General features: G+C 42.9%; 1 protein-coding gene across 3 annotated transcripts in view; it reads right to left on the reverse strand.

The window, feature by feature from the left end:
• Window positions 1-3,234: 3,234 nt before the first annotated feature.
• Window positions 3,235-18,849, reverse strand: part of SLC11A2 (solute carrier family 11 member 2) — a 166,047-nt gene continuing 150,432 nt past the window's right edge. For 2 of the 3 annotated variants that reach the window (XM_075337116.1, XM_075337118.1), the window contains exons 17-18: window positions 10,825-10,854; window positions 3,235-8,903 (exon numbers count right to left, since the gene is read on the reverse strand). In XM_075337116.1, the coding sequence (XP_075193231.1) occupies window positions 8,823-8,903; window positions 10,825-10,854 (111 nt within the window). In that variant the 3' untranslated portion in view covers window positions 3,235-8,822. The remainder of the gene's footprint in view (window positions 8,904-10,824; window positions 10,855-18,849) is intronic. The other variant, XM_075337117.1, reaches the window with a different exon arrangement.

Genomic DNA, 18,849 nt, shown 5'->3' on the forward strand with positions numbered 1-18,849 from the left:
TTTATACCGTTAAACCAGAGATTTCTGTGACACAAAATAGTTAATAAATAACATTTCCCACATGTCTACTTTACATCAGCACAATTTTGGAAACAAAATTTTTTTTTGTTAGAAAGTTAGAGGGGTTCAAAGTTTATCAGCAATTTCTCATTTTTACATCAAAATTTACAAAACCATTTTTTTAGGGACCACATCACATTTAAAGTGACTTCAATAGGCCTAGATGACAGAAAATACCCAAAAGTGACACCATTATAAAAACTGCACCCCCCAAAGTACTCAAAACCACATTCAAGAAGTTTATTAACCCTCCAGGTGCTTCACATGAACAAAAGCAATGTGGAATGAAAAAAAGCAAAAATTAAATTTTACCTAAAAATGTTGCTCTAACCCAAATTTATTCACTTTTAGAAGAAATAACACAACAAAATGGACCCCAAAACTTGTTCACCACTTTCTTATGAGTGCGCCGATACCCCACATGTGGTCAGAAACCTCTGTTTGGACAAATTGGAGGGCTCGGAACAGAAGGAGCAATATTTGAATTTTGGAAAGCAAATTTGGCTGAAATAGATTGCGGGCACCATGTTGCATTTACAGGTCCGCTAAGGTACCTAAACAGAAGAAATCCCTCACAAGTGACACCATTTTGGAAACTAGACCCCTCAAGGCTTCTATCTAGGGGTATAGTGAGCATTTTAGATCCACAGGTACTTCACAGATTTTGTTAACGTTACGTTGTCATATTGAAAATTTTAATAATTTTCTCAAAAATGTTGCTTTAGCATCAATTTTCTCACTTTTTCAAGAGGTAATTCCAAAAATTTGACCTCAAGGTTTGTTAACCACTTTTTTATGAGCGCGGTGATACCTCACATGTGGTCTGAAACCTTTGTTTGGACAAATGGGAGGGCTTGGAACGAAAGGAGCAATATTTGAATTTTGGAAAGGAAATTTGGCTGAAAAAGATTGCGGGCACCATGTCACATTTGGAGGACCGACCCCTAAGGTACCTAAACAGCAGAAACCCCGCACAAGTGACCCCATTTTGGAAACTAGGCCCCTCAAGGAATTTATCTAGATGTTTGGTGAGTACCCTGAACCCCCAGGTGCTTCACAGAATTTTATAACGTTGAGCCATGAAAAAAAAAAAAAAATTTTACCACAAAATTGTTATTTCAACCAGGTAGCTTTTTTTTTTACAAGAGTAAATGGAAAAAATTCAGCATAAAATTTATTGTGCAATTTCTCCTGAGTTTGGCAATACCTTATATGTGGTGGAAATCAACTGTTTGGGCGCATGGCAGGGCTCGGAAGGGAAGGAGTGCCATTTGACTGCAAAATTGGCTGGAATCAATAGCGGACGCCAGGTTGCATTTGGAGAGCCCCTGAGGTGCCTAAACAGTGGCGGTCCCCCACAAGTGACTCCATTCTGGAAACAAGACACCTCAAGGCTTTTATCTAGGTGTATAGTGAGCAGTTTGAATCCACGAATACTTCACAGAATTTGATAAGCTTAGGTTGCCATATTGAAAATTTTCATTTTTTTTCACAAAAATGTTGCTTCAGCATCAAATTTCTCACTTTTTCAAGAGACAACAACAAACCGTGGACCCAACAGGTTGTTATTCAATGTCTTATGAGCACAGGGATACCCCACATGTGGCCAAAAACCTCTGTTTGGATAAATGGGAGGGCTTGGAATGGAAGGAGTACCATTTGAATTCTGGAAAAGTTGAGATAAATTGCGGGCACCATGTCACATTTGCAGGGCCCCTTGGGTACCTATACATTAGAAACCCCCCACAAGTGACTCCATTTTGGAAACTGGATTTTATTCAGGAGTATAGTAAGCATTTTGAATCCACAGGTACTTCACAAAAATGTTGCTGTAGCAACAAATGTCTCACTTTTAGGCTATGTGGCCATGATCCAGCGACACGGCGTCTAGTATACAGTGTCAGCCTTCCTGCAGAGATGTGAGTGTTGTCCACGGGAGAACGCAGCTGCCCATGCCCACGATTTGGGTTCAGGCCGCTGTGGAGCTCTATGCTACCTGCAGAGAACACTCATCTCCGAAGCATAAATTGACATGCTGAGGCTCGGGAAGCTGCGCCACACGTCAGTGTATGCTGCGGAGAAAAGAAGCACATTGGGCACGGGATTTCTAAAAATCCTTCCACTGTGCTTCTACTGCACAACGCAGCGCTATGGACGCAGGGAAAACACTATGGACACACTCTGCGCCCAAAACGCTGCAAACCCCTATTGTGGGCACACAGCCTAAAATGCTACAATGGATGAATGGATAGATGTCAAACAAATATAACGTCCCACCCCCTGCATATTCTAAGCTGGCGCCCTTTAGTGCCTTTCATGTGGCACTAAAGGGTGCCTAGCCTTGTATTTAGCCCCCCAAAAAATTAATAATTAAAATAAACGACGTGGGGTCCCCCTTATTTTTGATAGCCAGCTAGGGTAAAGCAGACAGCTGTAGCCTGGAAACCACAGCTGACAGCTTCACCTTGGCTGGTGATCAATTTGGAGGGCTCCCCAGGAGGTTTTTTAAAAAAAAAAAAAACGTGGGGTCCCCCCCAAATTAGATCACCAGCCAAGGTGAAGCGGACAGCTGGGGTCTGGTATTCTCAGGGTGGGAAGAGCCATGGTTATTGGACTCTTCCCAGCCTAAAAATAGCAGGCCGCAGCCGCCCCAGAAGTGGCGCATCCATTAGATGCGCCAATCCTGGCGCTTCGCTCCAGCTCATCCCGCGCCCTGGTGCGGTGGCAGACGGGGTAATATACGGGGTTGATACCAGCTGTAATGTCACCTGGCATCAAGCCCTGGGGTTAGTGATGTCACGGCATCTAAACAGATACCCGACATTACTAACCCAGTCAAGTAATAGAAAAAAATAAAGACAAAAAAAAAATTATTTGAAAAAAAAACTCCCCGAAACATTCCTCTTTTACCAATTTATTGAAAATAAATAAATTTCGGTCGCTGTAATCCATTTTGGAGGTCCCACGCCGACTCTGGATCTTCTAGAATATTTGGGGCACGTTCAGGGAACGTATCCCCCATTTTCTGGAAGAGCAAGCTCTCCATGAGCAGTGTGGGTGCAGTAATCTGAGAATACTGCACTCACACTGCCCCGGTCCAACCTAGGGCAGAGTGACCTGCAGTAACCTCATTCTAGAATATGAGGGGCACGCTCACAGAACGTACCCCCCATTTTCTAGAACAGCAGTCTCTCCATGTGAGGAGTGTGGCTGCAGATTACCGCACTCACCCTCCCCCGGTCCACAGTGGAGCAGCCTGTGCAGTAGCGACGTCAGCGTCCCTGCTTGCAGGGATCCAGCTGACAGCCGCTGTCTGCGCATGCGCCGCCAGCTTTCAAGAAGGAGGCGGCGTGATCGTGGGGCCGGAGCACCAGCAGCCAGGTAACGTAAAACCGGGGGCTGGGGGGGGGTGACGGGGGGACCTGGGGACAACTTTCTGCCACATGTGACGTGTCACATGCGGCAGAAAGAGCAGGATGAATGCGGCCGCCATCTTCCACGCTCCGGAGGGGGGAGGGGGGAGGCGGCTCTGGAGAACCGGAGGGGGCTCCGGGGACCAGATATCTCCGGTGTACCGGAGGAGGGGTCAGGGGGAGGACATTTCCCTCCGATCTGAAATGTTTGATCATTTCAGATCGGAGGGAAATGAATGCAGAGCCGGCGGCGGCGGGGGTTTTCAGCGCGCGTCGGCGCCATCTTGGATTTTCCGGAGGGGGGGGGTGTTGGATAGATTTCTCCGGTACCGGGGGCTTTTGGGGCACTAAGGGCTCATATTTATTTCTCATCTGACATGTTTGATCACGTCAGATGAGAAATAAATCAATTTTACCGGCCATTTTTTTTTTTTTTAATGTTGTCGCAGGTATACGGTGTATACCGGCGATCGCATTGACGGGGTCCAGAAAAAACACCCCGATTCATAATCTGGGGGGTCTCAGCTACCCCCGGTAGCTGAAACCCCCGAGATTTTCGGTCGCTGGGGGGCGCTACAGGGTTTTTTCGGGCCGCCGCTTTAAAGCGGCGGAACAGAATAAGTACCCTGTTTTGCCGCCGCTTTAAGTCGTACGGCCGTCGTTATGAGGTTAAATAAACACCACCGTATCCATCATAGTTCATTTAAAAAAATGGAAGCCATGATATCGGTGTGAGCTGCGCCATATGGATAATCGAAAAATGCTGATCAAGCCATATGGAGAGAATTCTAATTTTGATTCCTTCTCAATTGCTGCACAGCTGCATGATAAAAATGGTATATTGTGGTCCATTGATGTACCGTACATGATCTCTGTAGGAAGATCGTAGCATTTGAAACGTGAAGGTACAAAGTAAAATATTCATTGTAGATTCATCTATATAAATAGATATTCCTGTTTGGTTTTATCGTTATAAAAGAAAAAAAGAGAGGGAAAGGAAAACTTAGTTACTATCCTGGGCAAGGCCGGATACTACAGCTACTATCATATACAGCAGGGGTCCCCAACCAGTGACTCTGGAGCCTCATGTAACTCGTGAGCCTGTGATATGTGGCTCGCGAGCTGTTTGCCAGCTTGGTACATCATTAGCCCCAAGTCTTGCAATCATTTATGAAGAACAGGTCTCCAAATGGTAACGCTTTAAAATAGCCCAATTCAGAAATCCACATCTGAATCCACATTCACTGGCCATGGGGGTGGAGAGGCAAATATGCTTAGATAGAGATAGGATGGTAGTGCCAGATAGAGGGGTGCTTGAAATTGGATGGAACTGGATCTCACTACTCAGAGGCTTCTGGATGTCTCTTGTGACCATCTGTGAGAGCCGAATATGGCTCTTAGGATAAGGCCGGTTTCAGACGTCCGTGTTTAATCAGGTACCAGTCACACGCATGGTTATGGTCATGCGTGTGACATCCGTGTTTGCATACGTGTGACAGGTACCAGAGAAAACAGGGGTCTGTGAAATAAAAAGATTTTTCCATATTTACCTGCTGTCTCCGGCTCTGCTGCTTCCCGCTCCTGACCGCTGCTCATTATATTCATTGCTTATTCACCACACTTAGGACCTGGAAGCCGGATCAGCACTGAGTACAGCACCGCCGAGGAAAGCACCGCGAGGACAGGTGAGTATTCTGCAAGCACAGTGACATCTAGGAGGTCATTGGAGTTCCCAATTCCCAAATTACTGATGACCCCTGAAACATCCACGATACAACTTCATGGGTTCATCAGAGTTCATTGGGAACTGTGATGAGTCCCCAATGCTTTCCCCGTGATGCTCCGGCTTCCAGGTTCTCACCCCGCACGCACACGCACGTATGCACTGAGCAGATATAAAAACATATGTATACACACATAGCAGACACACACTCTGCTGTATACTCACCCAGCGATGTAGTCTCCGGCACTGAAGTCTCCAGCGTTGCTCCGGCTTCCAGCTCCTCAGTGCACTGAATATTCAGTGAGTATAATGAGCGGGGGTCAGGAGCGGGAGGCAGCAGAGCTGGAGACAGCATCGCTGGAGAGAGGTAAATATAGAAAATCTTTTTATTTAAAAGACCCGTGTTTTCTCCGGTACGTGTCACACTGATGTCACACGGATCACATCAGTGTGCGATCCGCGTGACACCCGTGCTGCCGGAGAAAGAATGGACATGTCTGCATGTGTGCGTGCGGGGTCATGAGAGGTCACACGGTCCGTGTGCAAATACGGATGTGTGCGTAACAGCAAATAATAACATGGGTACGTGTGGCATTCGTGTTAAAAACGGATGTCACACGTACCTGAAACACGGACGTCTGAAACCAGCCTAAGAGAGGTTGGGGACCACTGATAGATAGCATGACTTTCCGTAAATAGGAGGGAGTATTGAAGAAATATAATACGGTCAAACTTATTTCTCCCTGGTATAACTGAATTCCTTGGCATCCACACTCTCTCAGAAGCTCTAAACTACATTATCTATAAATATATCATGGTTGCCTATCTCTGGGTGATATTATTCTAAGGGATTGTTCTGTAAGTAAAATTACTGATTGATTTCCATTAAACAAAATATAGGTGTGTGTATATATGTATGTGTGTATATAATAATCATGTGCAGACATACACATTGGCATAGGTAATATATATGAGCAGAATTTGAAATCCATGTTTATTGAAAATGTTAAATAAAAACCTGAAATATGCCTTTATATATACTTCTAGTTTGCACTTAGAGGTATTGCATCTCGGCATAACACTGCAGACAGATGTGACTTCAAGCATAACTGGATCTAAACAGCATTCTGCCCTAAGAACGCACAATCAGCCTTAGGCCTTGTGCGCACGCTGCTTTTTTTTTGGGGTGCAGTTTGTAGTCCTAAACTGCATGCATTTCCTTCCCCAGCAAAGTCTATGAGAAATCTGAAAGGCTTGTGCGCACGTTGCACGTTTTTGCCTGCAGTTTTGGTTGCAGAAAAAAGAAGCAGCATGTCACTTCTTTCCTGCGTTTTTTCACACCTGGCTATGAGCTTCTGTGATCCACATGCTATACCCCACGGTGTATTGATACCGGGTATATATTTCATGAACTGTTTGGAAAGGACGACGGGGATGTGACTTTCTCCCCTGTTGTCAGCTTTGATCCCCTGATGAACCCCAGGCACAAATGGGGGGAAACGCATTGGGCGAAGGGCGAGGTCAAAGACACAACTGAGCGTTGCTGACATGAATTGTCATTCTTTGCTGACATGCATGGCTCGACAGAAGGCCTGGAGGCGCTACCAACAAATCGTAAAGTATCCACTGGGTGTACTTCTTTTTGCCACCCACTTATTTATAGTCACCTGATAGGATTCATGCCTCTTTCTAGGGATGTTTCTGGGGACATGTTATCCTTGGAATAATGGAGTATGGTGCTTTATCTTGTATATGTGAACTGTAATCCCTGGATTGTAGACATTCAACCAATGAGCTGTATCTTATTTTGCATCTTTCTTTGTAAGTGAATTTAATGAGCGACAATCTAGAGTGCCTCGATCTCATGTTGTTCAATTTCAATGGATCCAGTGATTTACTGGCGATACCAGTCCTGGGTAACCCTAAGGTGTCACTTAGTGTAAATATTTGTTGCAGTTGACTCCTTTGGGTAGCAACCCCTCTATTAATCTGTGTCTGTTGTATGTGTATATGTGGTTTTGCACTTAGCACTTTATTATGGTAATTTGGTGATGGTTATCTACAAGTTAGTAAGGGATACAATAGGGGCAGCCGCCGTGGAGTGGGGGCACCAAGAAAGTTAGGGTGCTTAAAGCCCCATTGCTAGGCAGGGACCAATTAAGGGCGAGTCATATCCCCTAGGGTCCAGCTTCTGAATCTATTAGGTTTATTTACTATTAATCTGCGCAGCCCCTAGATACAATTACCCTTACACTTTCCATCCAGTGTATCTAACACTTTATTCACATCGTGTGTTTCTGTTTGTATGAATATTACCTTTTAATTGATATAGAAATAAAGTATACAATTTTATTAGGTATTTTTGTTTGGTTTAATAGTTGATACCCCTGATACTACATCCTTTTGGTCTTTTCTTTCCTGCGTTTTTCCCTGCGATTTGCCACTGGCAATGTTACAAAAAAACAAAGGCAAAAATGCGGCGAAAACGCATGCGCTTTTTTATGCGTTTTTTCGGCCAGAGGTGCGTTTTTCGCTGGAGAAACCAAAACTGCAGTGTGTGCACATAGCGTTACATTACAGTACAGTGACCTGACTCCAAATCACAGAATCACTCCTTTCATAGAAAGACATGATTCAATCAAAATTTAACATCGGACTTTTCACATTTACCGGTCATAACACATATAGATGATTACAAGGCACAGTTTTAAAAAATCCCACAAAGGCAGCACCATTATTTGGTGTCTCTTCCCCTGTCCTTGCAACATTTATAAGACATGGGCCGCATCTTTACTCCCATGCCCATATAATCCACATAAACTGCTTTAGTTTTGATGTTTCTTTTTTGACTTCTTGAATGTTGACTTGTTTTCCAGTTTTTTATGTTGTCGTTTAAAAGCTAAAAATCTGTAGTAAAATTAAAAGTAAAAAAAAAAAAAAGAATCCTGAATGGTGTATTGATTTTTTTTTTGCATCGCTGACATGGAAAGTATATTTCAGGAGTTAACATGAAACAGTAAATCTGTTAAGAATACGATGGGTGACGGACAAACAGCCTCCCGTGCCATCTGATGACCATTTCCATTATATACGTGTATACAGTAAAAACATTATTGCTTCTGACAACCAATCAAGTGATGGTTTTTCCTTACATCAATCTTCACATGCAGATTGTCATGTGAAATCTGACCGTGCTGAGTAACACACCTTCATTTATCAGTTTCTTCTACCCTGTCTCAATTTGTGCTGATCACAGTAATAACTACTATTCACTAACATGGTAAAAACAATTAAAGCCTCAGTAGTGCCATAGCCCTTCTTGCTAATCTACACAAGATTACTGATATTTTCTGTCTCTGTCCTCTGTATGAATGGATAAAGGCAAATCTCTTCTCTCAGAATAGAGCCAATATGACAAGACATTGCCGGATATGACTCTGATCATTAAGAAAGTGCTAAAAAATATAATAAATATCATCCGTTGATGGTCATCTTCAGTATTATGTTCTTTTAGTACCTAAGACTTGACATGGCACCTCATATTGGCTGAGTTCTCCTAGACTGTGTATCTAGAGGAGGTGAAGGATCTTCAGAGTCGGGGTGAGTATGCCATGTAATTCCCATCATCACCGGGAGGAGGGCCGGTCTTCATTATCCATGTTGTTTAGTAGGAAAAGCTCAGGAAAGGTGGTCAACCCCAGGTTATACTACAATAGAGGAAGAAACAACACATAAGTAACTACACAGGCAAACAAAAGAATATACGGTACTCTATAAATGTGACTGTTCATGAGGGGCTACAGAAAATTTTATAGAAATAGAGACCCAATATGGCATAAAGAAAAAGGCAAGGTGGTGTGCAAAATGAGGGATACACCTTTAAGTACAAATATTGGTCTTTATTATAAACAAAGTGGACACAAACACATTAAAATCACTTAAAAAGGCATAAAAAGCCTCCAATTTCCTTGTTTGATCCCTGTAAGGGACAAACACCCCCCTGGCTGTATACAGAGGTCACAATATACAGGTAAATTTAAAACAGGGCTATGTTAATATGTATACAACCAGGAGTTACTCAATAATAACTGGATCATAGGCATGAGTCACATGTGAAAGCGATACGCGTGGGGAACGTGCAATCCCACCCTGGCTATTTGTTGCTATGGATCCCACTATCTGGTAAATCCAGCTAAGGCTGGTAGTATCTGGGCTTTGTTTCAGGGATCTCTCTATTATCTGGATTGCATATATGATTGTTATTTATATGTGCTGCTAATGATCTATGGGTATGTGGTAATTGTTATTTCTCTATGTATCCATGTTCGATGTAAAATTTATACTCATGCCTATGATCCAGTTACTATTGAGTTAAGGGTACTTTACATGCTGCGACATTGCTAGCGATCTCGTTAGCGATGTGAAATTCTAGATCACAAGTGCGATCTTTCGAGGTCGCACATAGGTCATTTTACGCATGCGCGATCTCAAAAGATCGCACTTGCAATCTAGAATTTCACATCGCTAACGAGATCGCTAGCGATGTCGCAGCATGTAAAGTACCCTTAACTCCTGGTTGTATACATATTAACATAGCCCTGTTTAAATTTACCTGTATATTGTGACCTCTGTATACAGCTAGGGGGGTGTTTGTCCGTTACAGGGATTAAACAAGGAAATTGGAGGCTTTGTATGCCTTTTTAAGTGATTTTAATGTGTTTGTGTCCACTTTGTTTATAATATAGACCAATATTTGTAATAAAGGTGTATCCCTCATTTTGCACACCACCTTGCCTTTTTCTTTATGCCTTTCTTGGTGTGTTGGGGTGATCCCTTATCCTTTTATTGTTGGATTATTTAATCCTGGAAGTGGTGCCCTCTAAAATAGTTTCAGTAGAGACCAAATATGGATAACATATATATTTAGAGGATTATAGTGTGAAGAATGTAAAAGCATATGTAGTACCACCCGCCTGTAGTCTCTTGGTCAATCAAGACTCCCCAGAGGGCCAACATGTAAGGAAGCTGGTGCTGGGTGCATACGGCTCTGGCTGTACAACTTTAAGGGTTTGTGCACATTATTCACCCCTCCATAGTCTGTAAGTTGGTATGTAGAATAGGGAGGGTAGGTAGGTGCCAATACACATTAGATAGCTGTCAGATGACTGCTCGTTCGGCCAACTACTATCTCTCCCAACTCACCCATACACATGAATGCTCGGCAGAGCCATCATGTATTCCCAATCCTTCTCTCTCCTTACATCAACTTATGGAGGAGAATCAGGTGCGCCCCCCACCCCAACATATTATATGATTATTTGTTTGGCTAATCATAGAAATCAACAGATTAAGACAAATTTAATGTGTATTGTGAGCCATTACAAATGACTGCAAGATCAGCCTACAGCTCACAAAGGAGCAGAATACAAAATATGGATATTTTTAAGACTATTTGTAAAGTTGCTTTATTTTCTATTTGAATGCATAAAATGAATGTAAAACAGCACATCACCTTTAAGGTTACATTACATTTATACCAGTGCAGGTCGGACAACTAAAATAATATAACAATATAAAAATCTCCACATGCAGAATGGCTGGGTATATATATACAGTATATGTACTTACGCTGTCCACTGTCGCTATTTGTAATGAAAGCTTGTAAAACAGTAAAAACATCATATATTCATAGGATGGCAACACAATAATAGCATAAATATTACGATAAGAGGAAAGAGCAAAATGAGAAATTTAAGACCACGTACACACGTTGAGTATTTGGGGACTTTTTTCACCTCAGTATTTGTAGCCAAAACCAGGAGAGGGTAAAAAATACAGAAGTGGTGCCCATGTTTTAATTATACTTTGAATCTGATTGCCCTACTCATGGTTTTGGCTACAAATACCAAGGTAAACAATTCCCCAATTACTCAACGCGTGCACATAGCCTAAAGGAGCACCCCTTAAGATGGGTTTACACACTGCAACATCGCAAAGGACATCGCTGTAACGTCACCGGTTTTGTGACATAACAGCGACCTCCCTAAGTCTCTGCTAAGTCGCTGGTGAGCTGTTAAACAGGCAAACCTGGCCAACAACGCAACAGCGATCCGGACCTGCAGAGCGACCTAGCTGGTTGTTGGGGACGTTGATAAGCAGCCTTTTGAAAGGGAAGTTGCTAACAAAGTCGCTGCAAAGTCTTTCACACACTGAAACTTTCCAGCGATGCATGCTGCACAGCGGGAAACAAAGGACCTAGGAATGGTCCTGAACGATTTGTAACGATTACAACTTCACAGCAGGGGCCGGGTCGCTGATAGGTTTCACACACTGCAACATCGCAAACAACATCGCTATTGCGTCACAAAACCGGTGACGTTACAGCGATGTCGTTTGAGATGTTGCAGTGTGTAAACCCAGCTTAACAATGCCATGCTTTTGAAGGCCCCATACACATTAGAACTCTATGACTATCTGGATGTGTATGGAGGCCTCCTGACTCTCCTGTCACACGATGTCAGGGGAGATATGAATGGGGCTGATGAATTTCAAAAAGCCCAATGTTCTCCTTGGAGATAAGTGACCCTCAGAGGTGTCTGGCAGCGGCTTTCTCCTTTTTTGCCTAGTAAAAAATACATAAATGCTCTGCCGAGCTGAGCGTTCATATATATGAGTGAATATGGAACCCTAGCGGTCAGCAAAACACCAAGTATGTTAAAAGGGAACCTTCCGGGCTTCAAGTGCAGGCACCAGGACAGCTTTAAAATGCTATAAAGCTGCAGTTTAACCTTTTATCTGTAAGTTAGTATTTTTTTACATAAAATGTTCCCTTTAAAAGAATTGGGCATATTGATATCCCACATGCTCGCTCCTTCTGTTGTGGGTGGAGAGCCAAGTACACAATAGATGGTCATTGTAATCCTTAAGTGCGGCGCTATGTATGACAGTTAGTTATAAGTGAACACACTACCAAGCTCGGGTGCTCGGTACTTGTAATGAGCAGTTTGATGCTCGGATGGGTCGCGAATTGAGTACCCAAGTATAATGGAGGTCAATGGGAAATTCAGGAAATCTGGAAAAATGCTTGTGTCCCCCATTGACTTCCATATATTAATTTTATATATATATATATATATATAAAACTCACAAGGAACATAAAGATCCCCAGTGTATTTTAAAGGGAACCTGTCACCTAGAATATGCGTTCTGACCTATCAGCAGACGCATGTGTGCCCTAATTAGACCTCCCTACCCATCCCTGTGCTGTAAAATTGTATAATATTAAAGTAATAAAAAAACATTTTATTACCTTCATATTTCCTATGTAAATAGAAGGGTATTTTGTCCCATGGTTGGCGCCTTGCCCTATGGACGTCTGCATACTTTCCGTGGTATCACATGAGCGACGTCCCCCTCGCTCATTCTATCCTGCGCGCATTGCGGCAGGCTTCTCTTCCGGGTTCTCCTTGTCAGTTTCAGACGCGCACTGCGTATGCACAGTGCGCGTCTGAAGCCGGCGAGTGAACACCCGGAAAAGAAGCCTGCCGCAGTGCGCGCAGGATAAAATGAGTTGCAGGGACGTTGCTCATGTGACTCCATGGTATCACGCCCACACGGGCGTGATACCACGGAAAGTATGCAGACGTCCATAGGGCAAGGCGTCGCCCATAGGACCAAATACCCTTCTATTTACATAGGAAATATGAAGGTAATAAAACGTTTTTTATTACTTTCATATTATACAATTTTACAGCACAGGGATGGGTATGGAGGTGTAATTAGGGCACACATGCGCCTGCTGATAGGTCAGAACGCATATTCTAGGTGACAGGTTCCCTTTAAGAGGTCCTTCATGATTGTGAAGACATGTAGTCATCTATATCATGCCTTCCCTCAGATGATTCATCATATATGTTTTGTTTTTAAGTTACTTTTCTTTTTTGAGTTTTGATTTTCACTGATGTCTTTGCTTCAACCAAATCAGAGTGGCACACATGATTCATGGATTTTACAGAAAACCAAATATTGGCTGCTTTTCTTGCTTTTAACCGTTTTTGAGACTGTCTAATGCAAAAAGTTTCACTTTTTGTTAAATGTTGCGAAAAAAAACCTGCCGTATATCAAATCATTCCAAGGGGGAACTGGAGTAAAATTGTACCAAATTTTGTGACTTTTTACAAAAAGTCACATTTGATAAATCATTTTAAAACATCTGGAAAAGCCACATTAACATGAAAATCAGAAACAAAAGACAACTCGGGGGGGGGAACACAATGTTTCATGAATTTGTCACGAATCATAAAGTCTCCAATTGAGAGGTAGTCACACCAAAAATCTGGCAGAATGCAATGATGTATGGCCAAAATCTTTACAAAAACAGGCGATTGTGTAAAATACACTTTCTTAGAAAATCATCGAACAGTCATTATTCTAGTCCTAATGAAGGAAGTAAAAGACTCCATGAAACAATGGGTGCGAATTATTGAATGTGGTGCCAACAGGGAAAATTCAGAGTATGAGAACATTCTTCTGGGTGGAATGGAGGTGGTCATGTTGGACGATGAACAGATCTCACTCATCATGCTGGCATGAGATGACGGCGACATTTATTTATATAGCTGGCTGCTGAAGTTATTCACATCTCATCCCTTATTCTTACATTGTTGGAGTGTACATAACTATGTCAATAAATTGATTTAAGCAGAATGGCTATATAAAATGGAGCAGATCCTGTATAACTGCGTATAAACCGCTTGGGAACAGTCTGAGTAGTATTATGACCAACATCTTCCTGGATCTGATCATGCTGGTCCCAAAAACACAGATTATTTTGTGTCTCTGAGCTCATAGGCTGTTGGGTAGTCATCAGTAAACCTAATGTGGCGCCCCTGTGGTTAGGCGCTACAGGGGAATGTAGCACCTTAACATCAAGGTGCAGTGCTCTTTGGTCACAGGTGAAAGAGAGAAGAAATGCAGAGTCTTATAATAGATTGAGTAACATTGACTCAGCAGACCCTACCTTCATATTCCTGGGACTGTTTATATAGTAGGTCCATAAGGGGGTGGAGCCTAGCTGAGCGTGAGACACAACGTGATTGACAGGACGACTGGGTGACAGTTAGTCAGTTAACAGTCAGTCAGTAAGGAGTGACAAGCAGAGACGAGAGTAAATTGATAACTGAAAGAAGGGCTAGAAATAACATGGGCCCGACGTCCTGAGCGAGGGTACCCCGAAAGAAAAGAAAGACACAGGAAAAGGGGTAACCCAGACGGAAAGGGGATGCTTTAGGTCTGGCGAGAGCTGGCTGAAGAGTTCAGGTCGACACCGGTATAACGAAACCGAGGAGGTTTGTCAGGTTTATCCCCAAACTATTGACCATTAACCTGGGATCTTAAATAAGAGGAGTCCCGGTACCCATCAAGAGTCTGACTACTAACCCCAAGCCGAGTTCACGACGCTGTTGCGGGATAGATAAAGAAACCGTGCTGCATCAGACCCCTGGGAAAACCAGTGATGAGACTGATGAGGGGGTTTAAGAGGGAGTCACAGAGCCCTCAGAGCAGGGACTGAGAGACAAAGAAAGGTTACCTCAGAGAAAAAACTCTGTCATTAAATCTCCTCCGAAATTTGTGACCATTGGCCTTCTGGTAACCGAACTGTGTCTGTGTTCTGTGCAAAACAAACCAGATGTTAGTAAAAAGGACTTGTTTAAGCTGATGTGGACTTGGTGTGTCATCTCTCCGCCATTCGACAGGACCCTGCAACGTCAGAGAAGAAGGCAGCCATCACCGCTCGGTCGCTTCCCTCCTGGTCAGCGACCCACTGGCCTGAGGTAAAATGGCTCCACCTGTGGGGAGCTGAGAGATCTTAAGCTGCCGTCACCATCGCCTCAGAGATCGGCCGCGGGCAGCGCTGGTATATCCGCTTACCAGACACCACAGGTGGTGTCACGTATTTCCCCAAAATCATCCCTGTACCCCATTCCACAGCCGCAGAGTGAGCGCCCAGGGCACGAAGCCGGGACCGGCCACCTGTGATAACCCCATCGAGAGTAAAGTAGCCGTAGTCCCGGCACCAGAGTAACCCCCTTCCAAAAGCCCTGATGGTCGACTCACTAATATTCTGTATTTTTGTCCCCACGATATGTACATAATAGGGTGAACTAAACAAATCTAATTACTATTTACACACTATTGTGATAATGTCTAATGAAAAATTTATAAACTGCCAGATGACCAAATGTCTGAAAAAACCTGGAAAATAAGCTAGCAACATTCATATTTAATGTTTTGCACTTTTTTATGCAGTTGCTGTTCATTCTCTGATATTGGACTATATGAAAGACCCACCATCGATATAGTGGTCCAGATACGTGGACTGAACAGGTGAAACCTGATTGAGAAAAATAAGTACACCCACAAATATAATACTTTATTAAATTATACCACACAAGACACCTGAGATCACCGATACACATTAATGATTGTTTATAAGGTTATCCATCTACACCAGAGTTCCCAAACTCCAGTACTCATGGCCCCCAACAAGTCATGTTTTCAGGATTTCCTTACTATTGAACAGGTGATGGAATCATTATCAAGACATATTATATATTAAGGAAATCCTGAAAACATGACCTGTTGGGGGTCTTGAGGACTGGAGTTTGGGAACCACTTATCTACACCGTTGAGTATCTAAAAATAGCTAGACACTTGGACAACAGGCACGGAGGTGAAGCAAACAGCCCCACTCATATATTAGATACATTTAGCTTCCTTGTGAACATTTAGCAGAGCTGTTCTTTCTTATTCTGACCCCTAGTAAACATCTTATTTAGGCCATGAATATGTGATCGCTGGAAGAGCCATATTCTGCCCTCTCACTGAGCAGCAGTTAGAGATGGCAGCTGGAATTTCTCGGATGTGACCAAGCAGGGGCTGTGGCCCGGTACTGCAGAGCCACCTCCTTTTCATATGAAGTGCAGCTATAAAAGATGATGGAACTGCTGTGTTCTGTCAGCATCTGAAAACATCTGGACAGTGCCAGTAACAGTTGATCATATAGAAGACTAACAAAAATGGGTGATTTTCAAGTTTGTTGTTTAGAGTCTCAGGATTTAAGAGGACAGCACTTCACTGTACGTAGTGACTACAGAGTATATAATTGTATTAATTGCTACATAATTTCTGACTTCCAGCCACTCCGAAGTTACAGTTACAAGATGGCACCATGGGATTGAAGGCGGGAGTGCCGGATTTCTTTTATACTTTATTTATGGAGTGGTGTCCAATCAGAGCAGCCTGTAACACACAGTGACGTATATTCTCATGTTATTATTATAAAAGGGGGAATCATACGGAGTGAGAAGGGTTATCTGAGTAGTGGACAACCCCTTTAAATTACTGGAAGAGAACAATACCACACAGGCAGAAGAAGGGAAGAAAAAAATGTGTTGGGAGCATTCATGGTGTTCAGGAGTAGAATTTTACTTTTCAATAACATCCTCCAATTTATGTTCAGATTTTCTTTCTTTCCTTTGTTCAGTAGATGGGGGCTGACAGGTCGCTCCGCATTATACTACCGTCGAGCCTTCATTTTATACATCATACGGTAAATCTTCAGAAAATCTGAATAAACCAAACCATCTTTTCACTACTGTTGATGAATTTCTAATTACGGTAATTGGGGAAGCTCCCTGGAAAGTAGCCGGAAAAGTTAATATATAGGAATAGGAAACCTTCTTACGAAACAAGCTCCACAAGGTTTTCTAGTGATGTTTTATTTAGTAAATTATGTACCTGCGATGAGACTACTATAAAACAGTGTTTCACACCACCCTCTGGTTTACATGGCAAAGTCAGCCATATTAAAAGTTCTTATTCAATCAAATTGTCAAATTACTCCGTCTATCCACAGGAAAGTGCTTTTAATAAAACAGATTGTTTAGAAAATCTAATTATAGTTTGTGAGAATATTTTTTTTTTTCCCTGTGTATTACGTTATGATACAGTGTGGAGTATTAAAAATCAACTTTCTCAACCAACTCCCCATCCAAATGCTCTCTACCCATTACATAATTACATCTGGACAAGCTAAAAATAAGGCAGCTGGGATATGCAATGGCATTAAAGGGACCGGGCACCAGTTTTTTCCCTAATAAACCAAAAATATCACCTTCTGCAGCTCTTGGGCTGCATTCTAGGAAGGTGCAACTTGTTGCTGGCCCCCCTTGCAGACCACTAAAAGAACTTTATAAAATCTTACCGTTTCCTATGCAAAGGAGTTTTGTTGGCCAGATAGGCGGGCTCTAATTAATTTCCTGTCCCCCCAATTGCCGCAGTTCGCCGTCCCCCAGTCATGATTTACATGGATGACACCGCCCCCGTCATCGTCCACGCTGCTAGAGTCTCGCACAGGGGCATTTCACTGTGCCCTCATCGTGGGGCTCAGCATAAAGTTTCCCCTCGCGCGAGCGCCAGTGATGTAGTTACACAGGCGCGAGATTATGGGCGGGTACGAGGATGACACTGGTGAGGTCATACACCGCGCCACCCATAATCTCGTGCCTGCACAACTACATCACCGACGCGCGCGAGGGGAAACTTTACACTCAGCCCTGCAATAAGGGCACAGCAAAATGCGCCTGCGCGAGACTCCAGGAGTGTGGACGATGACGGGGTCAGCGTCATCCATGTAAATCATGACAGGGGGACGGCATATAGCGGCAGGCGGGGGGACAGGAACCAATTTATAGCCCGCCCATCTGGCCAACCAAACTCATTTGCATAGGAAACGGTAAGCTTTTATTAAGTTCTTTTAGGGCTCATGCGCATGTTGCGTACTTACATGCATTTACGCTGCGTATTGACTGCAGCGTAAATGCATGCGTCCTGCATCCCCTGCACAATCTATGTAGATTACGATATGATACGTATGCACGTTGCTGTTTTTGAACGCAGCAATTTGGATGCTAAAATTTTGACCCAAATCTGTGCGTTCATAAAAGCAGCATGTCAATTATTTGTGCGTTCTGGATGCAGCTCCCACTCTGTCTATGGTGGGGGCAGCAGCCAGAGCGCATGAAAACGGCTTTATTTTAACAAAAAATACTGCATCCATTATGCAGGGTTTCAGCAGTTACGTGAGCATGAGCCCTTATGTGTCTGCAAGGGGGTCCAGCAACAAGGTGCACCTTCCTACAGAAGGTGATATTTTTGGTTTAATAGGGGAAAAAAAAAAATGGTGACAGGTTCCCTTTAATCCCTTCACAATTTTCCATTTTCTCCTCCACTTTTTCTAAGAGCCATAACTTTTGAATGCCACCATTCATTTTGCCTGTACTGTAAAACAGTATTGTACAACAATATTGTACTGTAAAACGGAAAAAATTGCAAGTCAGTGAAATTGTTAAAAAAAAAAAAAAAATGCCATTCCACAATTGTCTTGGAAAGTTTCTATTTACCAAGTTCACTATATGGTTAAAGTGACCTGGCATTATAATTCCCCAGGTCACTACTAGTGCTTAGATACTAAATATGTATAGCATTGCTTTTATCTAAGTGGTGAAAAAAAAATTCCGAAATGTCAAAATAAAAAAAAATAATAATTGTGCTTTTGTTGCCATTTTCCAAGACCCGTATTGTTCTAATTTT

Source organism: Anomaloglossus baeobatrachus, chromosome 2 (genome assembly GCF_048569485.1).
Source record: "Anomaloglossus baeobatrachus isolate aAnoBae1 chromosome 2, aAnoBae1.hap1, whole genome shotgun sequence".
Taxonomy (NCBI): domain Eukaryota; kingdom Metazoa; phylum Chordata; class Amphibia; order Anura; family Aromobatidae; genus Anomaloglossus; species Anomaloglossus baeobatrachus.